The 17476-nt window shown below is 47.3% G+C and overlaps 1 protein-coding gene across 24 annotated transcripts in view; it reads right to left on the bottom strand.

Moving 5' to 3' along the window:
• The window catches only part of TCEANC (transcription elongation factor A N-terminal and central domain containing), a 32294-nt gene extending 20260 nt beyond the window's left edge, over positions 1-12034 (bottom strand). For 3 of the 24 annotated variants that reach the window (XR_014835700.1, XR_014835701.1, XR_014835702.1), the window contains exons 1-4: positions 11976-12034; positions 9457-9567; positions 2058-2122; positions 802-1870 (exon numbers count right to left, since the gene is read on the bottom strand). Coding sequence is in view for 12 of the 24 variants with exons in the window: in XM_021079586.2 (XP_020935245.1) it covers positions 804-1862 (1059 nt within the window). In the remaining 12 variants the exon portion in view is untranslated. Of the gene's footprint in view, positions 1-776; positions 1871-2057; positions 2932-8167; positions 8310-9211; positions 9568-11975 lie in introns of those variants that run through there. The other 21 variants (XR_014835710.1, XR_014835711.1, XR_014835703.1 and 18 more) reach the window with 20 other exon arrangements.
• Between the last annotated feature and the right edge of the window lie 5442 nt (positions 12035-17476).

Raw genomic sequence — 17476 nt, 5'->3', positions numbered from 1 at the left:
AACAGGATTACCAGGGAATCTTGCCAAAATGCAGATGCAGATTCAGTAGCATGGGGCCTGAGAGTCCGCACGTCTCACGGGCTCCTAGGTTACCCTGAGCTTCTCTCAAGCGCACTCTGAGTAGAGCAAAGTACCAAGCGGCCACAGAGCACAATGCAAACAGGCATCCCCTCTCTCTCCCCAAACTATCCATTTCTAGTGACAGTGGTATGCGCTTCAGCAAATGGCTTTCTTTACTTTTTCATAAGATTCTCTCTTTTTTTTTTTTTTTTCACTTTTCAGGGCCACACATGCAGCATATGGAGGTTCTCAGGCTAGGGGTCGAATCAGAGCTACAGCTGCCAGCCTACGTCACAGCCACAGCAAAACAAGATCCAAGCCACGTCTGCAACCTAAACCACAGCTCAGGACAATGTCAGATCCTTAACCCTCTGAGCCAGGCCGTGGATCGAACCCGCAACCTCATGGTTACTAGTCCAGTTCGTTGCCACTGCACCACAACGGGAACTCCCGTAGGATTCTTTTAGGAATAAGTGTGTCTAACACACTAGTATATATAAAGGAGGTAAACCACAGGAACCTATCTTGTAATAACCTATAATGAAAAAGAATCTGAGAAATAACTGGATCACTTTGCTGTATACTTAAAACTATCACGACATTGTAAACTAACCATACCTCAATCAAAACATAAAACAAAAAAAGAGGAGTGTGTATAGGATTTTAAAAACAGGCATCGAGGGGTGGTAGAAATAAAAGACAGCACGCTGGTTACCTGCTATTAAGAGGACATTTATTTACCGTCACAAGCACACCCACTTGCTGTGGTACCACTGCTCCCCACATTCCTTGCAGATGACGTAGGTCATCAACTCTTCATCCGGCTTTGCATTCCGCACCCAGCTTGGAAGGAAGAGGGCCCCTCTGGCGATTACGGTGACCTGGCAATTGAATTTCTCGCAGCGCCGGCATCTCACCTTCTTGGTCGGAGTGCCCTCCACCCCCTGGGGAAGGGAATGTTCCTGAATGCAGGACTCCGTGTAGGAGGCTCTCAACTGCTTCAGTTCCTTGCTTGCCATGTCCATGACGGTCATTTCGGCAAATGCCCTTGGAGACATGATCCCGGAGAGCAAGTTTTCTCGTAAGTGAGAATTGCGGGGATTCTTGAGATTGGCAATTTTGCTTCGGATACAAGTTTTATATTTTTTGAGGTTCTTGGCGTGAAGGGTAAAAATGCACTCTTCGATTTCTTGTGCAAACCGGTGCCACAAATCGGCTCGAGGCTGCTCGGTGGAAAAAGCAGCTAGAGCTTCGTACAGCAGCTCTGTGCACTTGGCTCGCACGGGCCGCGTGGGATCCCGCAGCTCGCCCGAGCTCTGGTCGGTGGATTTAGGGTCACCAGCCCTGAGATGCGCTGCCTCAGGCTCCCCTGCACCGGGGCTATTTTCTGGCATGTTCATTTCAGGGGCTCCAGCAACATCTTGGGATGGCTGCGGAGAATGAGAACTGGAGCTGCCCCGCGCTGCATCCTGACTTGGGTTGGGAGAAAGTCTTTGATGTTCTTCCTTCTGTCTGCCCGCAGGGGAGAGCTTAGGGCTGCCCTTGGCCTTGACCTGAGCGTCCTTATACAGAGCTTTCCATTTTGACAGCAAACACTTGGCTTTCTTTTTCAGAGCCGCCGTAGGGCAGTGTTTGAGGACTCTGTACACAGCCCGGACCACGACTGTTTCCTGGAGAAGCTCCTTGGTCACACGCAGAGTTTCCAGCTCGGTGAGGTGGTTGCCGAGATCCTCAAAATTCCTCTTAGACATCAGCTGCTCGATAAGGGCAGCTTTGGCAGCGACCTGGTTCTTGTCGGACATCGTTACAGCTGCAAAGAAAAGAGGACAGGAGGAGTTCACTCATGGGGCAGCAGGTTAAGAATCCGGCATTGTCACTGCAATAGCCTGACTCACTGCTATGACACGGGTTCGATTCCTGGCCCCGGGGATCCACATGCCGTGGGCGCAGCCAAAAAGAGAGGGAGAGGGAAGAAGTTTCTGTTTTCTCAAACTCACCTTTGCTGGGGGCCGCTTCCTCATAGAAGCACAGCACTCTCTGCTAGTTACCTGTGCAGCGTTTTCTGAAAGAATTATGTAAGAAAAATGGGTGTTAACATGTTAAAAATGGAGTCTGCAGTGTAGTATGGTTTAGCTGCAAAAGTCTGATTCACAGTAGCTAAAAAAAAAAAAAAAAAGTGGCCCTGTAAATAGCTTCTGCATTGACAGTTGCTTAAAAGAGGCTTCCTGAAAGATTTCCTGTAACTTTTCCACCTCTGATTTTACAAAAGAATGATCTTCCCAGATCAAGGGCAGGCGGTTCCTTTGTGTGGAGTCCGGTGCTTGTGTTGGGGATGAAATCACGCCAGCATCAGTGTCCACAGGGAAAGGCTGAGGAGCCAGGACTATGCACCCCACGATCAGCTACTCCACTGAACTCTTACTGATTTCACAGTCTTGAAGTTGTACTATTCTGAATACAAAAACATGAGAAACAGGGTGAAAAGCGGATCCCGTTTAGATGTCCCAAGGAATCTAAAGAAATGGGGAGACAGCACAGGCTGGGAGGCAACTGGGTCCAGGTCAGATGGGCCCCCAAAGTCAGCAGGTCACACTGTGCTGACATGTGGGTCTCTGAACAACGGGGCCAAGGTTCAGACTACGCAAGCCACGGGCTTTCGGACTTTGGACTAATAGGTCCCTGGGGCAGAGTCTAGTCCCATTATGTTTTTTCTTTTTTTCTTTTCTTTTTTTGTCTTTTTGTCTTTTTAGGGCCGCACCTGTGGCATATAGAGGTTCCCAGGCTAGGGGTCCAATTGGAGCTGTAGCTGCCGGCCTACACCAGAGCCCCAACCACGCCGGATCTGGGCTGTGTATGCGACCTACACCACAGCTCACGGCAACGCCGGATCCCTAACCCACTGAGCGAGGCCAGGGATGGAACCTGCAACCTCATGGTTCCTAGTCGGATTCGTTTCTGCTGCACCACGACGGGAACTCCTCTTTCTTTCTTTTTAACTTTTAGGTGCATAAAGTTGCTTAATGGTTCTGCCTGTGTGAACGTCATCTTGGGCAGGCAAATGATTACGTAACCAGTCTCCTTCTCTCTCCGCACAATGCATGTGACCTTGCCTACAGAATACCCTGGGGTCGCAACGTGAATGAACGCATCTTGATAGCAGGGATGCTGTCTTTTCAAAACTCCATGATCTCTCATTTTACAGCACTTGATATTAAACAGCTATCACTGAACACACACAGGCTAACAACACTGAAGTCATCACACAGAGAGTTGGTGCGGTCTTCCTAGACAGCATCTGACAAGGGCTGTAAAATCTAAGGTCCTTTTAGCCAGAGATTCTACCTCTGTCAGTTTCCTTTAAGGCAATGACAGATGTGGAGGCTGTTTTCTGCAAAAGCAGAAGAAACTACGAGGTCCTAAATGGTTAGAGTTGCACACGAGAGTTCACGGCAGCACTGCTCGTGACAGATTAAAGGTAAACACAACCCAAATGTCTAAAAACTGAGGAATGGGCAAACAAAATGCAGTATACACATATGATGCGATGTTATGTGTCCAGAAAGAAAATGAAATTCTCATACATACTAGAATGTGGATGAGCCTTCGAAGCTCTATGCGAAGTTCGAGACACAAAACCTTAATAATGCCCGATTCCATTTACATGAACTGTCCAGAAGAGGCAAATCTATCGACCCAGAAAGTACATTAGTGGGGGACTAGGGCTGGGATGGAGGAAGGGGGAAACCAGTGGGGCAGAATGAAGAGGAGGGTGGCTGCTAATGGGTGTGTTTGTCTTGGGGGAGGTACAAAATCTTCTTTCAAGTTGACTGTGCACAGCTGTGTATGTGCTAAAAACCACTGAACTGTACACTTGAACAAAGTGAACTGTATGGTATGTAAATTGCATCTGAACAAAGCTATTACTGAAAAACAACATCTAGGAGTTCCCAGTGTGGGCACAGTGGGTTAAAGGATTTGGTGTTGCTCAGATTCGGACTACTCAGATTCAGTCCCTGGACCTGGGAGCTTCCATATGCTGCAGGTGTGGCCATAAAAAAAAATAATAATAATAATAAAAACAACACCTAGCGTCTGCTCCAAAGTGTAGTTAAAAATCACATGTGAAAAGAAAAGGCTGAAAAAAGATACAAAAAATTTCAGACAGAGGCATTTTCCAAATGGTTAAGATTTTGTGAGTTTTGTCTTTTTCTATATTTTCTATAATGCAGATACATTGTTTTCCTAATTAGAAAAGTTACGACTCTAGGAGTTCCCGTCGTGGCGCAGTGGTTAACAAATCCGACTAGGAACCATGAGCTTGCGGGTTCGGTCCCTGCCCTTGCTCAGTGGGTTAACGATCCGGCGTTGCCGTGAGCTGTGGTGTAGGTTGCAGACGTGGCTCGGATCCCGCGTTGCTGTGACTCTGGCGTAGGCCGGTGGCTACATCTCCGATTCAACCCCTAGCCTGGGAACCTCCATATGCCGCGGGAGCGGCCCAAGAAATAGCAACAACAACAACAACAACAACAATAAGACAAAAGACAAAAAGACCAAAAAAAAAAAAAAGTTACGACTCTAATATAATTTCATGATGAACCCTATATAGTCAAGACATTTGCCTCCTGAAAAATGGTGCAGTAAATGGCTTGTTCGATTTATACCTCCCTCTAGAATCAGGACACCAGAAGGGAGCCACCTCGCCTCACCTAGGGCTGTGCATTCAGATCAGCCCTGGAGATTTCCTCCCAAGTCAAAGGCTGCTTCAAAAACAGTTCAAGCTCCCCCAGACTCTACCTCCAGATATGAAGAGTTAAGAACCCATGGCTGCAACTCTTGAGTTGCTACTGGCCTTTCCCCACTGCACAGCTCGATGCCCCAGATTCTGAGTCTTGCATTTTGACCAACAGAGGGGGCTGGAATGCAGACCACCTGGGCAGGCCTTGATTTATTCATTTTTCTAAGTCAGTTAACAGTCACTCAGTGGGCCACTAATTCTGGAACTTTCTCTAATTAATCAAGAATCAGTACTTCAAGATCATTGTTTGTCCTTTTTGTCTTTTTTTTTTTTCTGTCTTTTTTAGGGCGGCACCCTCGGCATATGGAGGTTCCCAGGCTAGGGGTCTAATGGGAGCTACAGCTGCCGGCCGACACCACAGCCACAGCAACGTGGGATCTGAGCTGCATCTGTGACCTACACCATAGCTCACGGCAACGCAGGATCTTTAACCCACTAATCGAGGCCAGGGATTGAACCCGCAACCTCATGGTTCCTGGTCAGATTCGTTTCCGCTGCGCCACAACAGGAACTCCTGTTTGTCCTTTTTGAATGCCATTTTTTTTTTTTGGAAGAAGGAGAATGAAGATTATATATACATATGCATTTATCTTTTGTAAATAAAGTTTTATTGAAACACAGCCCTGTCCATTTACATGTATTTCATTTTAGTATTAAATGTTATTGAAGTATAGTTGATTTATAATGTTGTGTTAATTTCTGCTGTCCAGTTACATACACACACCTATATTTTTTCTTCTTTTTCAAAAAATTTTTACTTTTTCCACTGTCATTGATTTATAGTGTATATTCTTTTCCACATTCTTTTCCATGATGGTTTACCACAGGATACTGAATACAGTTCCCTGTGTTGTACACTAGGACTTTATAGTTTATCCGTCCCATATACGATAGTTTGCTAATTCCAAATTCCCAACCCTTCCCTCCCGACCCCCTGCCCCTTGGCATCCACAAGTCTGTTTTCTATGCCTGCGAGACTGTTTCTGTTTCATAGATATGGTCATTGCTGTCATTGACTCCACATATAAGTGACATCATACGGCAATGTCTTTCTGTCTGACTTCCTTCTCTTAGTATGACAATCCCTAGGGCCATCCATGTTGATGCAAATGACATTATTTCACTAATTTCCACTTTTGTTTTATTTATGTGTGTGTTTTTTATTTGTGGCTTTTTTGGGCCACACCTGAGGTGCACAGAAGTTCCTAGGCTGGGGTCGAATCGGAGCTGCGGCTGCCGGCCTGCACCACAGCTACAGCATCGCAGGATCTGAGCTGCGTCTGCAACCTACGCCACAGCCCATGGCAACACTGGATCCTTAACACCTTGAGTGAGGCCAGGGATGGAACCCGCATCATCATGGAGACTAGTCGGGTTAGTAACTCACTAAGCCACAAGGGGAACTCTGAATTCCACTTTTAAAGACTGAAAACAGTAAAAGAGGTCTTCCTAAGAATCAAAGGCTCAGTCCACAAAGAGCAGGCAAGGCAGCACAGAAAAATTAAAAATACACATCCTCAACTGCTGACCTTTTCTCTCAGAATTGCTGCCTGTGATCTTGGAATCTGGAGCAAGTCAAGCAGGGGGTGTCAAAATGATAAGGTCTCAAGCAGCTCAATACACTTGACCTCTCCCCTACTCGTTGGAAAATTTCCCAGCAAAGAAATATTCACCCTGTCTGCATTCTATACTCATTCTATATGCATCGCTACCGAAGAAAGCAGGATTGAAGGTGGCTGGAGGTCAGCAAGGTGGTTAATAAGAGACTGGGCTACAGCGTCCATAGCAAGGTTAGGCAATGTTTAACTCAGGTTGCATTTCTCAATGAAGAGTCAGGGTGTCAAGGGGATTCGGAAGGGGAATTTGACTGTAGCTTCAGGGCTCGAGTGCAATGGGAGCACTGTTTGTCTTACCAGAAAAACCTTTTCTTTACTCATGGAAATCTACAGAAGTTAATGAATTCTCGTAAAAGCCCTTCCTTTCATGTTTTTTTTTTTTTTTTTTTTTTTTTTTTTTTGGCTGTGCCTGTATGATCAAACCTGTACCACAGCAGGGACAATGCCAGGTCCTTAACCCGCCGAGCTACCAGGGAACTCCCACATGTCCTTATGTCCTTTTATCTACTTCCCCTCCATTTCTTCTTTTGTAAAATACAAATGCCATATCATTTACCAAATTAACCATTTTTATGCATATGGCTCAGTAGCATTAGGTACATTCACACTGTTGTGCAACCAACTTTCAGAATGCTGGCCATCTTGCAAAACAAACTCTGCACTCATTAAACAACAACTCTCCATTTCTCCTCCTGCCGGCCCCTGGCAACCACCATTGTACTGCCTGTCTCTACAGACTTGACTACTGTTGATGCCTCATTGAAGTGGAGTCATACGCATTTGCCTTTCTGTGCCTGGCCTATTTCACACAGCATAATGTCCTCAAGGTTCATCCATGTCAGAGCATGTGTCAGCACTTCCTTCCTTTTCGAGGCTGAGTAATAGTCCGCTGTATGGACAGAGCGCATTTGTTTATCCATCCATCCATAGACGGACACTTGGATGGCTTCCACCTTTTGGCTCTTGTGAACAATGCTGCTATGAACATTGCTATGTACGAATATCTCTTTGAGACCTTGCTTGCAATTCTTTTGGGTATATCCCCAAAGTGGGACTGTTGGATCATATCACCACCCTAGTTTTAATATTTTTGAGGAACCATCACACCGTTCTCCAGCCTCCTCCCTATTTTTTGAAAATTATTTTTAAATTGATTAATTTTTACAGCCGCACCTGTGACACTTAGAAGTTCCTGGCCAGGGACTGAATCTGAGCTGTAGCTGTGGCAACATTGTATCCTTTAATTCACTGGGGGTTAAACCCTCACCTCTGCAGCAGATTCTTAATCCACTGTGCCACAGTGGGAACTCCTCTCAATTTTTTTTTTTTTTTCTTTTCTAGGGCCTCTCCCGTGGCATATGGAGGTTCCCGGGCTGGGGATCTAATTGGAGCTGTAGTCGCCAGCTTACACCACAGCCACAGCAACTCGGGATCCGAAGCTGCATCTGTGACCTACACCACAGCTCACAGCAATGCCAGATCCTTAAGCCACTGAGTGAGGCCAGGGATTGAACCCACAACCTCATGGTTCCTAGTGGGATTCATTAACCACTGAGCCAGGATGGGAACTTCTCTCCACAATAGTTTTAACAGCATTTAAATCCTGTTAAACTTTCTAGTCTCCCTATGGACCATCACATGGATATGAAGCATTTTTTGACTTGGAGGGTACAACATGAAAGCAAGTGGGACTTACAATTTTGAGAACTGCCATAAAAAGACCAAGTAGGCTGTGTGTCCAGTTTAAGGTTCTCCGTGGTCCATTCAATACATATTTATTATGCGTCTCTTACACGATAGATGCTGAGCCTAATGAGACAATCTCTGTCTTGAAAGAGCTAACAGCCCAGTAGAAGGAACACAGACAAGAAAACAGCCAATTAGAACACGTGGGGTCTCAGCAAGGACAAACACGGCCGGTAAGGGACACAGAAGCCGAACCTGGGCTGCCTGTCACCTGGCCAGCTCCAATGCCTTCTTCACTGCCTAAAATTTACTCCGATTCCCGGCACTCTGCTGGCGGGATCACCCTCAGGACAGGTGTTGGCAACAGATCCCCTCAGGTGCCCGCTTCAGGCCCTTCAGAGGCTCTCCTTTGCTGTCAGGATGGAGCCCCAGCTCCCTGGCCAGGGAGTAAAAAGCCACCTTCCCACCTCCTTCGCGATCCCGCTGAGTCACCGACAGGCACTGCCACGTCCCACATCACTGCCTTTGTCCCCCCAGCTCCCTGAGCCTCGCCTGGCCTGGCCCTCACCATGAGTGGTTCTCACTCCTGATCGCAAATCCGAATCATCCGAAAACATTAAAAAGCAAAAACCAGAATGACGGCTGGGCCTCACTGCAGACATTCAAATGAATTTGAATCTCTGAGGGCAGGCCTGGGTGTTTGGCAGCTCTCCAGGTGACTGTGATCTAAACCAGAGCTGCCTCCACTGCCCACTGCCCATACAGGTGCAACCCCCGCCACCCCGCCCGCAGCAGGACCAACCCCATGATGCTGCCGTCAGCCCAAAGCAGCGCCTGTCTTGCTCCTAGACTGAACTTGCACAACCCCTCTGATTCTGGAATTTGCTAGATGAGCCTCATTATACTAGGAAATATTAAAATCAACTTCTGGAGTTCCTGTTGTGGCTCAGCGGGTTAAGAACCCCAATAGTATCCATGAGGATGCAGGTCTGATCCCTGGCCTTCCTCAGTGGGTTGGGGATCCGGCGTTGCCGTGAGCTGTGGTGTAGGTCACAGACGCGGCTCAGATCCTGTGTTGCTGTGGCTGTGGTTTAGACCAGCAGCTGCAGCCCCGATTTGACCTCTAGCCTGGGACTTTCCATATGCTGCAGGTACAGCCCTTAAAGGAAAACAAAAAAAATAAAAACACCTGCTGTGCACAACTCACCGGAGCACCTTCTCTACAAACTGCAACAGGGGACTGTGGACATTTTAAGTGTCACAAGGCAGCCAATTGCCCATATTCTTTCCCGCACTTACCTGCTAGCAGTAGAAGGCAGTGCCCGCTGTGTGCTGTACACACTCACGTCACCTCCATCCTCACAGCCGCCCCTAGGTGGGCACAGGGCTTATCTTAACAGATGAGGACACCTGTTAGCAACACGCAATATTCACACACTGGTTTTCTTCATCGTATATATCACATTCCAATTTCTTTTTGGCTTGCCGTCCCCACAGGACCACAGAAGAAGGATGTCTGTTTCACTCCCTGATACACACGGGGCAAACACCTGGCCAGGGCTTACCATCACTCAACAAGTATTGGCTTCATTAACTGAGAAAAGACCAGCCAGGCTACTCTCTTCTCTCTGCTTGTGAGTATCACAGACCGGTTTGCTTGTGCCAGCTGCACCTAAGCCCAGCTCCCCTCAGCTTCTTCCATGGGGCAGGGGGGCAACCTTGTCTCATTTCTAGTTCAGAAAATCACTGGAAAAAAAATTCTAGTTCAGGAGTTCCTGTTGTGGCTCAGCAGTAAAAAAAAACCCGGCTAGTATCCATGAGGATGATGAAGGTTTGAACCCTGGCCTCACTCAGTGAGTTAAGGATCTGGTGTTGCCGGGAGCTGGTGGTGTAGGTCACAGACTCAGCTTGGATCTAGCGTTGCTGAGGCTGTGGTGTTGGGTGGCAGCTGCAGCTCCAATCCGACCCCCTAGTCTGGAAACTTCCATATGTCATGGGTGCGGCCCTTAAAAAGAAAAGAAAAGAAAACACACACACACACACACACATACACACACATTCTAGCTCAAAAAAAAAAAAAGAAAAAAGAAAAAGAAAAAGATAAAAGAAACAGCAGCACAGTGCCTACTGTGGGCTAATCAAGACTCAAGCCATTTGGGGATAAAGAGGGTCTAAAAGGGTCTAAAAGGTGAGAGTCCAACATCCTAGGTTTACTATGAGAATTCAATGAGATTGTCCTTCCAAAGGCCTTAGAACTGTCACACAGTAAGCCTGACAATGACACAGGGCTACAATGAAGACGTTTATATATATCTCTCATATCAAGCATTGTGCTAGGGTAAGGGGTTGGCAACTTTCTATAAAAAGACCAGATAATAAACACTGTGGGCTTTGCAGGTCTTCCAATCTCTGCATGGAAGACTCTGCTGCTTTTGTAGCAGGAACAGCGGCCATACGCAATATACAAATGAATGGATATGGTTTTGCTCCAATAAATCAAAGACAAGCAGGCTGGATCTGGCTGCAGGCCATAGTCAGCTGACTCCTTTTCAGGGCAGTGCTGTCTAACAACAATATAATGCAAGACAGAAATATAATTTAAAATTTTCTAGTAGCCATGTTAAAAAAAATAGGTGAAATTAATAGCACGTTTTATTTAATCCAGTGAAGCCCCATATATTGCCATTTCAACATGCTGGTTGGTATAAACAAACTGAGACAGTTTACATTCTCTTTTTCATACTAATTCTCCCAAATTCACTATTTTACACTCAAAGCACATCTCAATCTGTCCATTTTAGGAGCTCAATAGCCTTGAGGAGCTGGCCGTTACTGCACTGAACAACACAGTTCTAGAACATACTCTAGTATAGACAATGCTGATATACACCTATACCCCTCGCTTCTGAATACATATCAAAAATAGAGTTTAGGAGTTCCCTTGTGGCACAGCAGGTTAAAGATCCCATGTTGTCACTGCAGCGGCTTGGGTCACTGCTGTGGTGCAGGATCACGTGCCTGGAGGCACAGGCAAAAATAAATAAATACATAATGCTAAGAAACAGAATAGGCAATTAGAGTGATTCTAGAGCCCTGCTTTAAAAATTAAAAAAAGAGTTTATACAGTGCCAGCAAGAGTAAGCCCTAGGTATCTGTTGAGTGACTGCATGTAAAAGCTTGTAAATATTAACTGACATGATGGTACATGGTTAAAGTGCACATGTCCACCCTAAACCCTGAGAAGAAGAGCAAAGAGAAATTTCCAAAAGCTAGTAACAAATGAGCAATAACCAAGATCTGTTTATATCTCTATGTCTAAGGTCTAAAGAGAAATTTTAAGTTTCTGGCCATAACCCACATACGCCTCTCTAGCTACACAGGGAGCCCCTTCCTCTATGGAGAGAAACGATGCCAAACGTTGGTAGAGGACTTGCAGTTTCTCAAGTCACACAATACTGTGCTAGGGCTCTTTCACTTTATGACGACCCCTAGTAAAGGTGCAGCGATGGGAAGGAACCAGCGCCAAGGGTCCACTCTGGCCCAAGTTCGGGTTTCAGTGGGTGGGGTGGCGCGACAAAAGAGGGCTGCTACAAGCCATCCAAGGATGACAGCCTGGCATCCAGCACACAGGCAGCAGCGGCCCCCAGGGATCTGCCCATCCCGAAGACCTCGGCTGGAAGGGGAAGACAGGCCGCTTTGGGGCATCCCCGTCCCTGAGGGCACCGAGAGCCTCCCCGGGCAAGGGGAGGCTTACTCTGGGAACAAGGCCCGCCTTTCTGCAGGAGCAGAGACACCAAGCAACCCACAACCGGGCTCACCAAGAAGTGCGGTCCAGACCGGGAGCCCTCGGAGCTCTCCCCCATCCAGTGGGAACTTCCAGGTCCCGGGGCGGGACCACAGAGGCTCACCCAATCCAAGCCCACCGGCTGGGAGCACGAACCCAGCGCCCTGCGCATGCGTACTAGGGAAGTGGCGCCTGCGCAGGGCGATCGGTGGGCGAGGGGACGCCCCGCCTTCTAGGAGGTCACGTGGCCAGGGCCCACAGTCGGCCCCTGGGCTTGAGCGAAAGGAAACTACGCGCGTTATCGCTTTTGAGCGGCCAAGTTTGTTGAGCTACTCTATAAAGTACGGTTCCTGCTTTAAGAGGTGCTCAGAAGTTCCCCTTGTAGCTTGGCTGGTTAAGAACCCGACATAGTGTCTTAATGAGGATGTGGCTTCAATCCTTGACCTGGCTTAACCAGTCAAGGATCTGGTCAAAGATCTGGCGTTGCCACCAGGCTGCAGTGAAGGTCGCAGGTACGGCTGCGATCTGGCATTTCTGTGGCTGTGGTGTAGCAGCTCCAGTTGGACCTCCTAGCCTGAGAACTTCCATATGCCTGCGGGTGCAGTCATAAAAAGAAAAAAAAAAAAGGTGCTCAGCTAAATGTTCACAAAACTGGACAAAAATGTGAATCATCAGTATATTTCATGCAGTGATAAATTCAACCAGTACTTAGGGCACCCCTCGCATGGCTCTGTTGATATGAAAATAGAAGACATCCATTAGGTAGACTTGTGCATCCGGCACGCCCCACCTGTACACAGTCTTTCCCTGCAAGGATCCAATAAAGACAGAGTGATGATAGAACTAGACAAAGTGGCAGCTTTCTCTGCTAATCAGAGGAAGGTTCAAGGAAGCAGGGCTTTGCTCCGAACTGGATGCTGTTAGGAAGCAGAGTGACTCTGTGAGCAATATGATAAACCTTACCTAGGAGGGAAGACACGACTGAGACAAAAGCTGTGATTAGTAAAGTGGCAGCAACAATCCATTTTAAAACTGTTGAAATACTGCAGGTTTATCCTAGATGTAATTCAAAAGATTCGTTTCAAAAGGCTATTCCTATAAAATAGTTTCTGTCACAAGAACAAAGCGAGACACCTTTTAATCTAATTTACTGCTGTGTAGGGTGTAAGTAAGAAGAAACTTATTTTTTTCTCACCAGTGCCTTGAAATAAGGTGTGTTGGCTCTCCCCTGCCGCTTGACTGCGCTATGGCTGGAGCTTGAGGCTTGAGCAAATCCCACAGCTTTGCTTTCCTTTTTCTCTTTTTCCTTCCAGTTTTATTGAGATATAATTGACATACAGCACTGTGTAAGTTTAACATGTATAGCATAACGATGTGACTTACATACATCAGGGAATGATTACCCCAATATGTCTAGTAAACATCATTTCACATAAACATGAAATAAAACAAAAAAAGTTTTTTCCTTGTAATAAAAACTCTTAGTATTTCCTTTTTTTTTTTCTTTTTCTGCATTACCTGCAACATATGGAAGTTCTTGGGCCAGGAATTGAATCTGAGCCTGAGCTGTGACCTACGCCACAGCTGCAGCAACGCCAGATCCTTAACCCACTGTGCAGAGCCCAGGATCAAACCCATGCCAAAGGCTGCTTCTTTTTTTTTTTTTTTTTTTTTTTTTTGTCTTGGCAGCGCCCCAAGGCATGCAGAAGTTCCTGGCCAGAGACTGAACCCGAGCCACAGCAGTAATAACACCAGATCCTGAACTGCTAGGCCACAAGGGAACTCCTGCATCTTTTGCTCTTTTTGTTGGTTCACCTTGGGCATTTTGGGGGAGATCCCAGCCTTGCTGGGGGCCCCTACTCACCCATTCTCTGTTCTGTCTGGGTGACCACCAGCTCCTGTGTTTGCCGGCATGTCCCACACAACCTTTTTCTGTTGGGTCACCTCACCTGCAGACAGGCCTCTTGGGCAAGGTCCTTCCAGAACAAGCTACTTGCTTGATATGCACTCAGCCCTTGGGAAAGCCCCAGCAGCTCTGCTTGCCCCCCAAGTCCTGGAAGCAGAGGCCACTCTGCCCACAGCCACTCAATTTATAGTCACAGGTAGTGCTCAGCAGCCCGAGCTGGCTCCCCATTTGTTGGGTTTTTCCAGGAAAGTCAAGCACCATTTCTTGTGCCCTTTCAATTCAGTTCAGGGTACCTGTCAATCTCTCTGAGTGGTTCTCTCCAAGTTCCCCTCCACTTGCCTGGAAGGCGGAAGGAAGCATCTAGATTTTTTTTTTTTTCCTTTTTAGGGCCACATCCGCAGCATATGGAAGTTCCCAGGCTAGGGGTCAAACCAGCTGCCAGCCTACACGACAGCCACAGCAACGCCATATCCAAGCTGCATCTGCAACCTAGGCCACAGGTTGCAGCAACGTCAAATCCTTAACCCACTGAGAGAGGCCAGGAATCGAACCTGCATCCTCGCAGAGACTATGTCAGGTTCTTAACCCGCTGAGCCACAATAGGATCTCCCAGAGGATTCTAGAATTCTAACAGCCCTGTTCCACTCTTCTCCTGCACATCAGCTGAAAAGGAGTGACAGGCCAAGGGTGGCAGAAGTCGTGTTGGGCTCCTCACTTAGCCCTGTGTAGATGGTCTGGGATGTTTCTCTAGAAAAGTACCCAGTGTATGTGCCTTGAGTATGGTCGGAAAAGAAAAATAAAGAGAGAAAAAAGGAAAGACAGAGAGAGAGAGAGAGAGCAAGAGAGAGAGAGAGAGAGAGCAAGAGAGAGAGAGAGAGAGAAAGAGAGAAAGAAAGAAAAGAAAGAAAGGAAGGAAGGAAGGAAGAAAGAAAAAGAAGGAAAGAAGGTAAAAGTACTCAATGAGCACTTAACACTGTGCTCAGCTTTGGGCAAAACTCCAAGTCAGGAAAAGTTCCACTTCATATCCTCTCGTACCTGGAGTAACCTTTGAGTCATTTTCACACCTCTTGTTCTCATTTCCTACATCATTTGTCCCTTTTGCCGTTTCTCTAGAATGTAAGTTGTTGTACCAGCAATTTACGACAGCAGATTGGCAGCAGATGATGAAGGACCAGTGAGTCTGGCTTCCATCACTGGGTGGCACATATCACAGGATGGAAATTCAGAGGCTGTGACACAATATCTATACCACTTGGTTACTGGGCACGCTTCAAAATCCCATCTAATTAGAAAAAGAGCAAGTATAAAAAGAGATGGGATGAAAGGATACTACCTCAAACACCTCTGCTTGTCAACTCAATTGCATCCCTCCTTGCTGTTAAGGTATGTTGGTTTGTTTTTTTTTTTTGGCCATGCGCATGGCATGTGGAGATTCCTGGGCCAGGGATCGAACCCACGCCACAGCAATGACCCAAGCTATGGCAGTGACAGTGCCTGATCCTTAACCCACTGTGCCACAAGGGAACTCCAGTGTTAAGAAATCTAAGCCGAAGCCCACTGCTTGGGATTTCACTCGGTCAGAGTGACTTGGTTCCAGGAGTAAGGCATCTGCCTGTGATCCTGAGATGCGGACTGCTCCATGAAATGCCTCACCGCCTTTTGATTCTCAGGGTTTTTTTTAAAGTCATTTTGTAAGAGGAGTTCAGCAGGGTAAGACAAAACAAAAGCATTAAGCTAAAAATCACTGATCTGTGCTGCTTCCTTTGTCTTTTTTTTTTTTTTTTTTTTTTTTGGCCGAGCCTGCTGCACGCGGAGGTTCTGGGCCAGGGATTGAACCCATACCACAGCAGCAACAATGCCTGATCCTTAACCCACTGTGCCACCAGGGAACACTTCTTGCACCCTGCAGCCTCAAGGCTCCCCCTCATGGACTCACATGGTACATACCGTCCACAGCCCCCCTTTCACAACATGACCTGGACATGCTACCAGAAGGGAACACTCATCAGGAACCACACTGTAAGGGAGAACCATGCTCATCCCAGGTCATCTAAGTCTTCACGGGGAGACACATTTGGCCAGAAGTGTACCCTTCTAATTTATGGTGCCCAAGGAAGCATTTCTCCATTTCAGCCTCATCCCCCACCCCCATAACAACCTCACACATTGTAGTCGCTGCATCATTTGGCGCATCCAATAGCGTTTATGCCACTGGCTATTCATTTCAAACCTGTCCCGAATACCAGCTAGTTTTCTAGCTGCTGAAGACAATGAAGGCGTCAACTCCTTAGTCATGACAAGGGTAAATCACTTAGATCAGTATGTTGGCTGGGACGATGACATGTACTCAATACCAGCTTTTACATGATGGGGTCCACCACGTGGTCCACGTAGACTTTGGTGGGTTTGGGCCACCCGGCTTTCAGCCCACCTTCTGAACAGCCCATCAGGTGCCTCAATCTGCCCTAGCCAGGGGGCAGCCATCTGACCCAAGCTGGGCCGATCGCATACCCTCCCTGGAATGTGAATTTTGAGCAGCGTACTGTTGGGACTAACATGGTAAGAGATTATTCCAGCCGCAGTGGCTTCCAGATCAGCGATGGCTTCTTCCCATAGCTCTGCTTCTAGCCCTGCAGTTCATTTCCAAGTCTGGATGGCTGGTCTTTGCACCCATCTACACACCCGTTTCCTTACTGTAACTTGCCTTTGCTGTGAGTTAGCTGAGGTCTGTTTCTGTCGTTTGCTACAAGCGAACACTGACCCAGCCCCCAGCTTACTGGAGCTGTGTGATGTGAGGCATCACAAGAGAGTCCCTGATCTTACCAAGGAAGGTGCTACAATCAGTTGCCTTCTGACTGGTTCCTTTGTATCAAGGCACCAGAAGCTGCTATCTAAAAGAGCAAATATTACTTACGAAAGGTTACACTTCCAGCTCTTTATTCCTTATGGCTGAATTTTCTTCTAAGGGTCATCTCCCTTCACTTGTCAGAGATCAGCCGAATGGGACACGGGAAAAGTGAATGTAGACAGGGGTGAACTGGGAAAGAATGAGAGGTCTACAAGATTGGATTCTTCAAGATCTCAGGGGTGACTGGAAGGTTCTGGGTACCCGGAAAGAAGCATGAGTTCAAAAGACACTGGAGAGGCGAGAAATGGAGTGAAGAGGGAGCAGGTGATGCCAACGCCAGCCAGCCCTCCATGCTGTTTGCTTGCGGGCAGCCACACATGTGCACATAAGCTGCCACCAGGGGGCACTACTGGAACTCCGACTGAGGATCTGGAAAATGACCTTGCAAGTGCAGCTGTGTGACTACAGCACAGACTCGGGAGGAAAAAGATTTTTACGACAGTGACAAGGAGAGGAAAAGGATGCAGAAACTTTTACGACTGTCCAGAAAGACAAGAGATGTGGGGAAGGTGATGGTTCCAGGGTCCAGAATGGCAGGAATGTTGTTCCCTCAGGCTTCAGGCCCGGGGCCTGTTGAACCCACCCCTTGAGACTCCAGTGCCATTTACCTCCAGCAGTCTGCTGATGTCCAGGGTCCCTTGGTATCCTGGGTGGCAGGCCAGGGGACATCCCTAATGTTAAGAGTCATGGGTGGCTGGATTATACATGAGTCTGTATGACT

The sequence above is a fragment of the Sus scrofa genome, chromosome X (assembly GCF_054392235.1).
Source record: "Sus scrofa isolate SSC_HxYL_T2T_F1_AM1 chromosome X, Sscrofa_HxYL_maternal_Yorkshire_Landrace_v2.0, whole genome shotgun sequence".
Classification (NCBI taxonomy): Eukaryota; Metazoa; Chordata; class Mammalia; order Artiodactyla; family Suidae; genus Sus; species Sus scrofa.
Note: the sequence above shows the minus strand (reverse complement) of the source record. Positions and strands in the feature narration are given on the sequence as shown.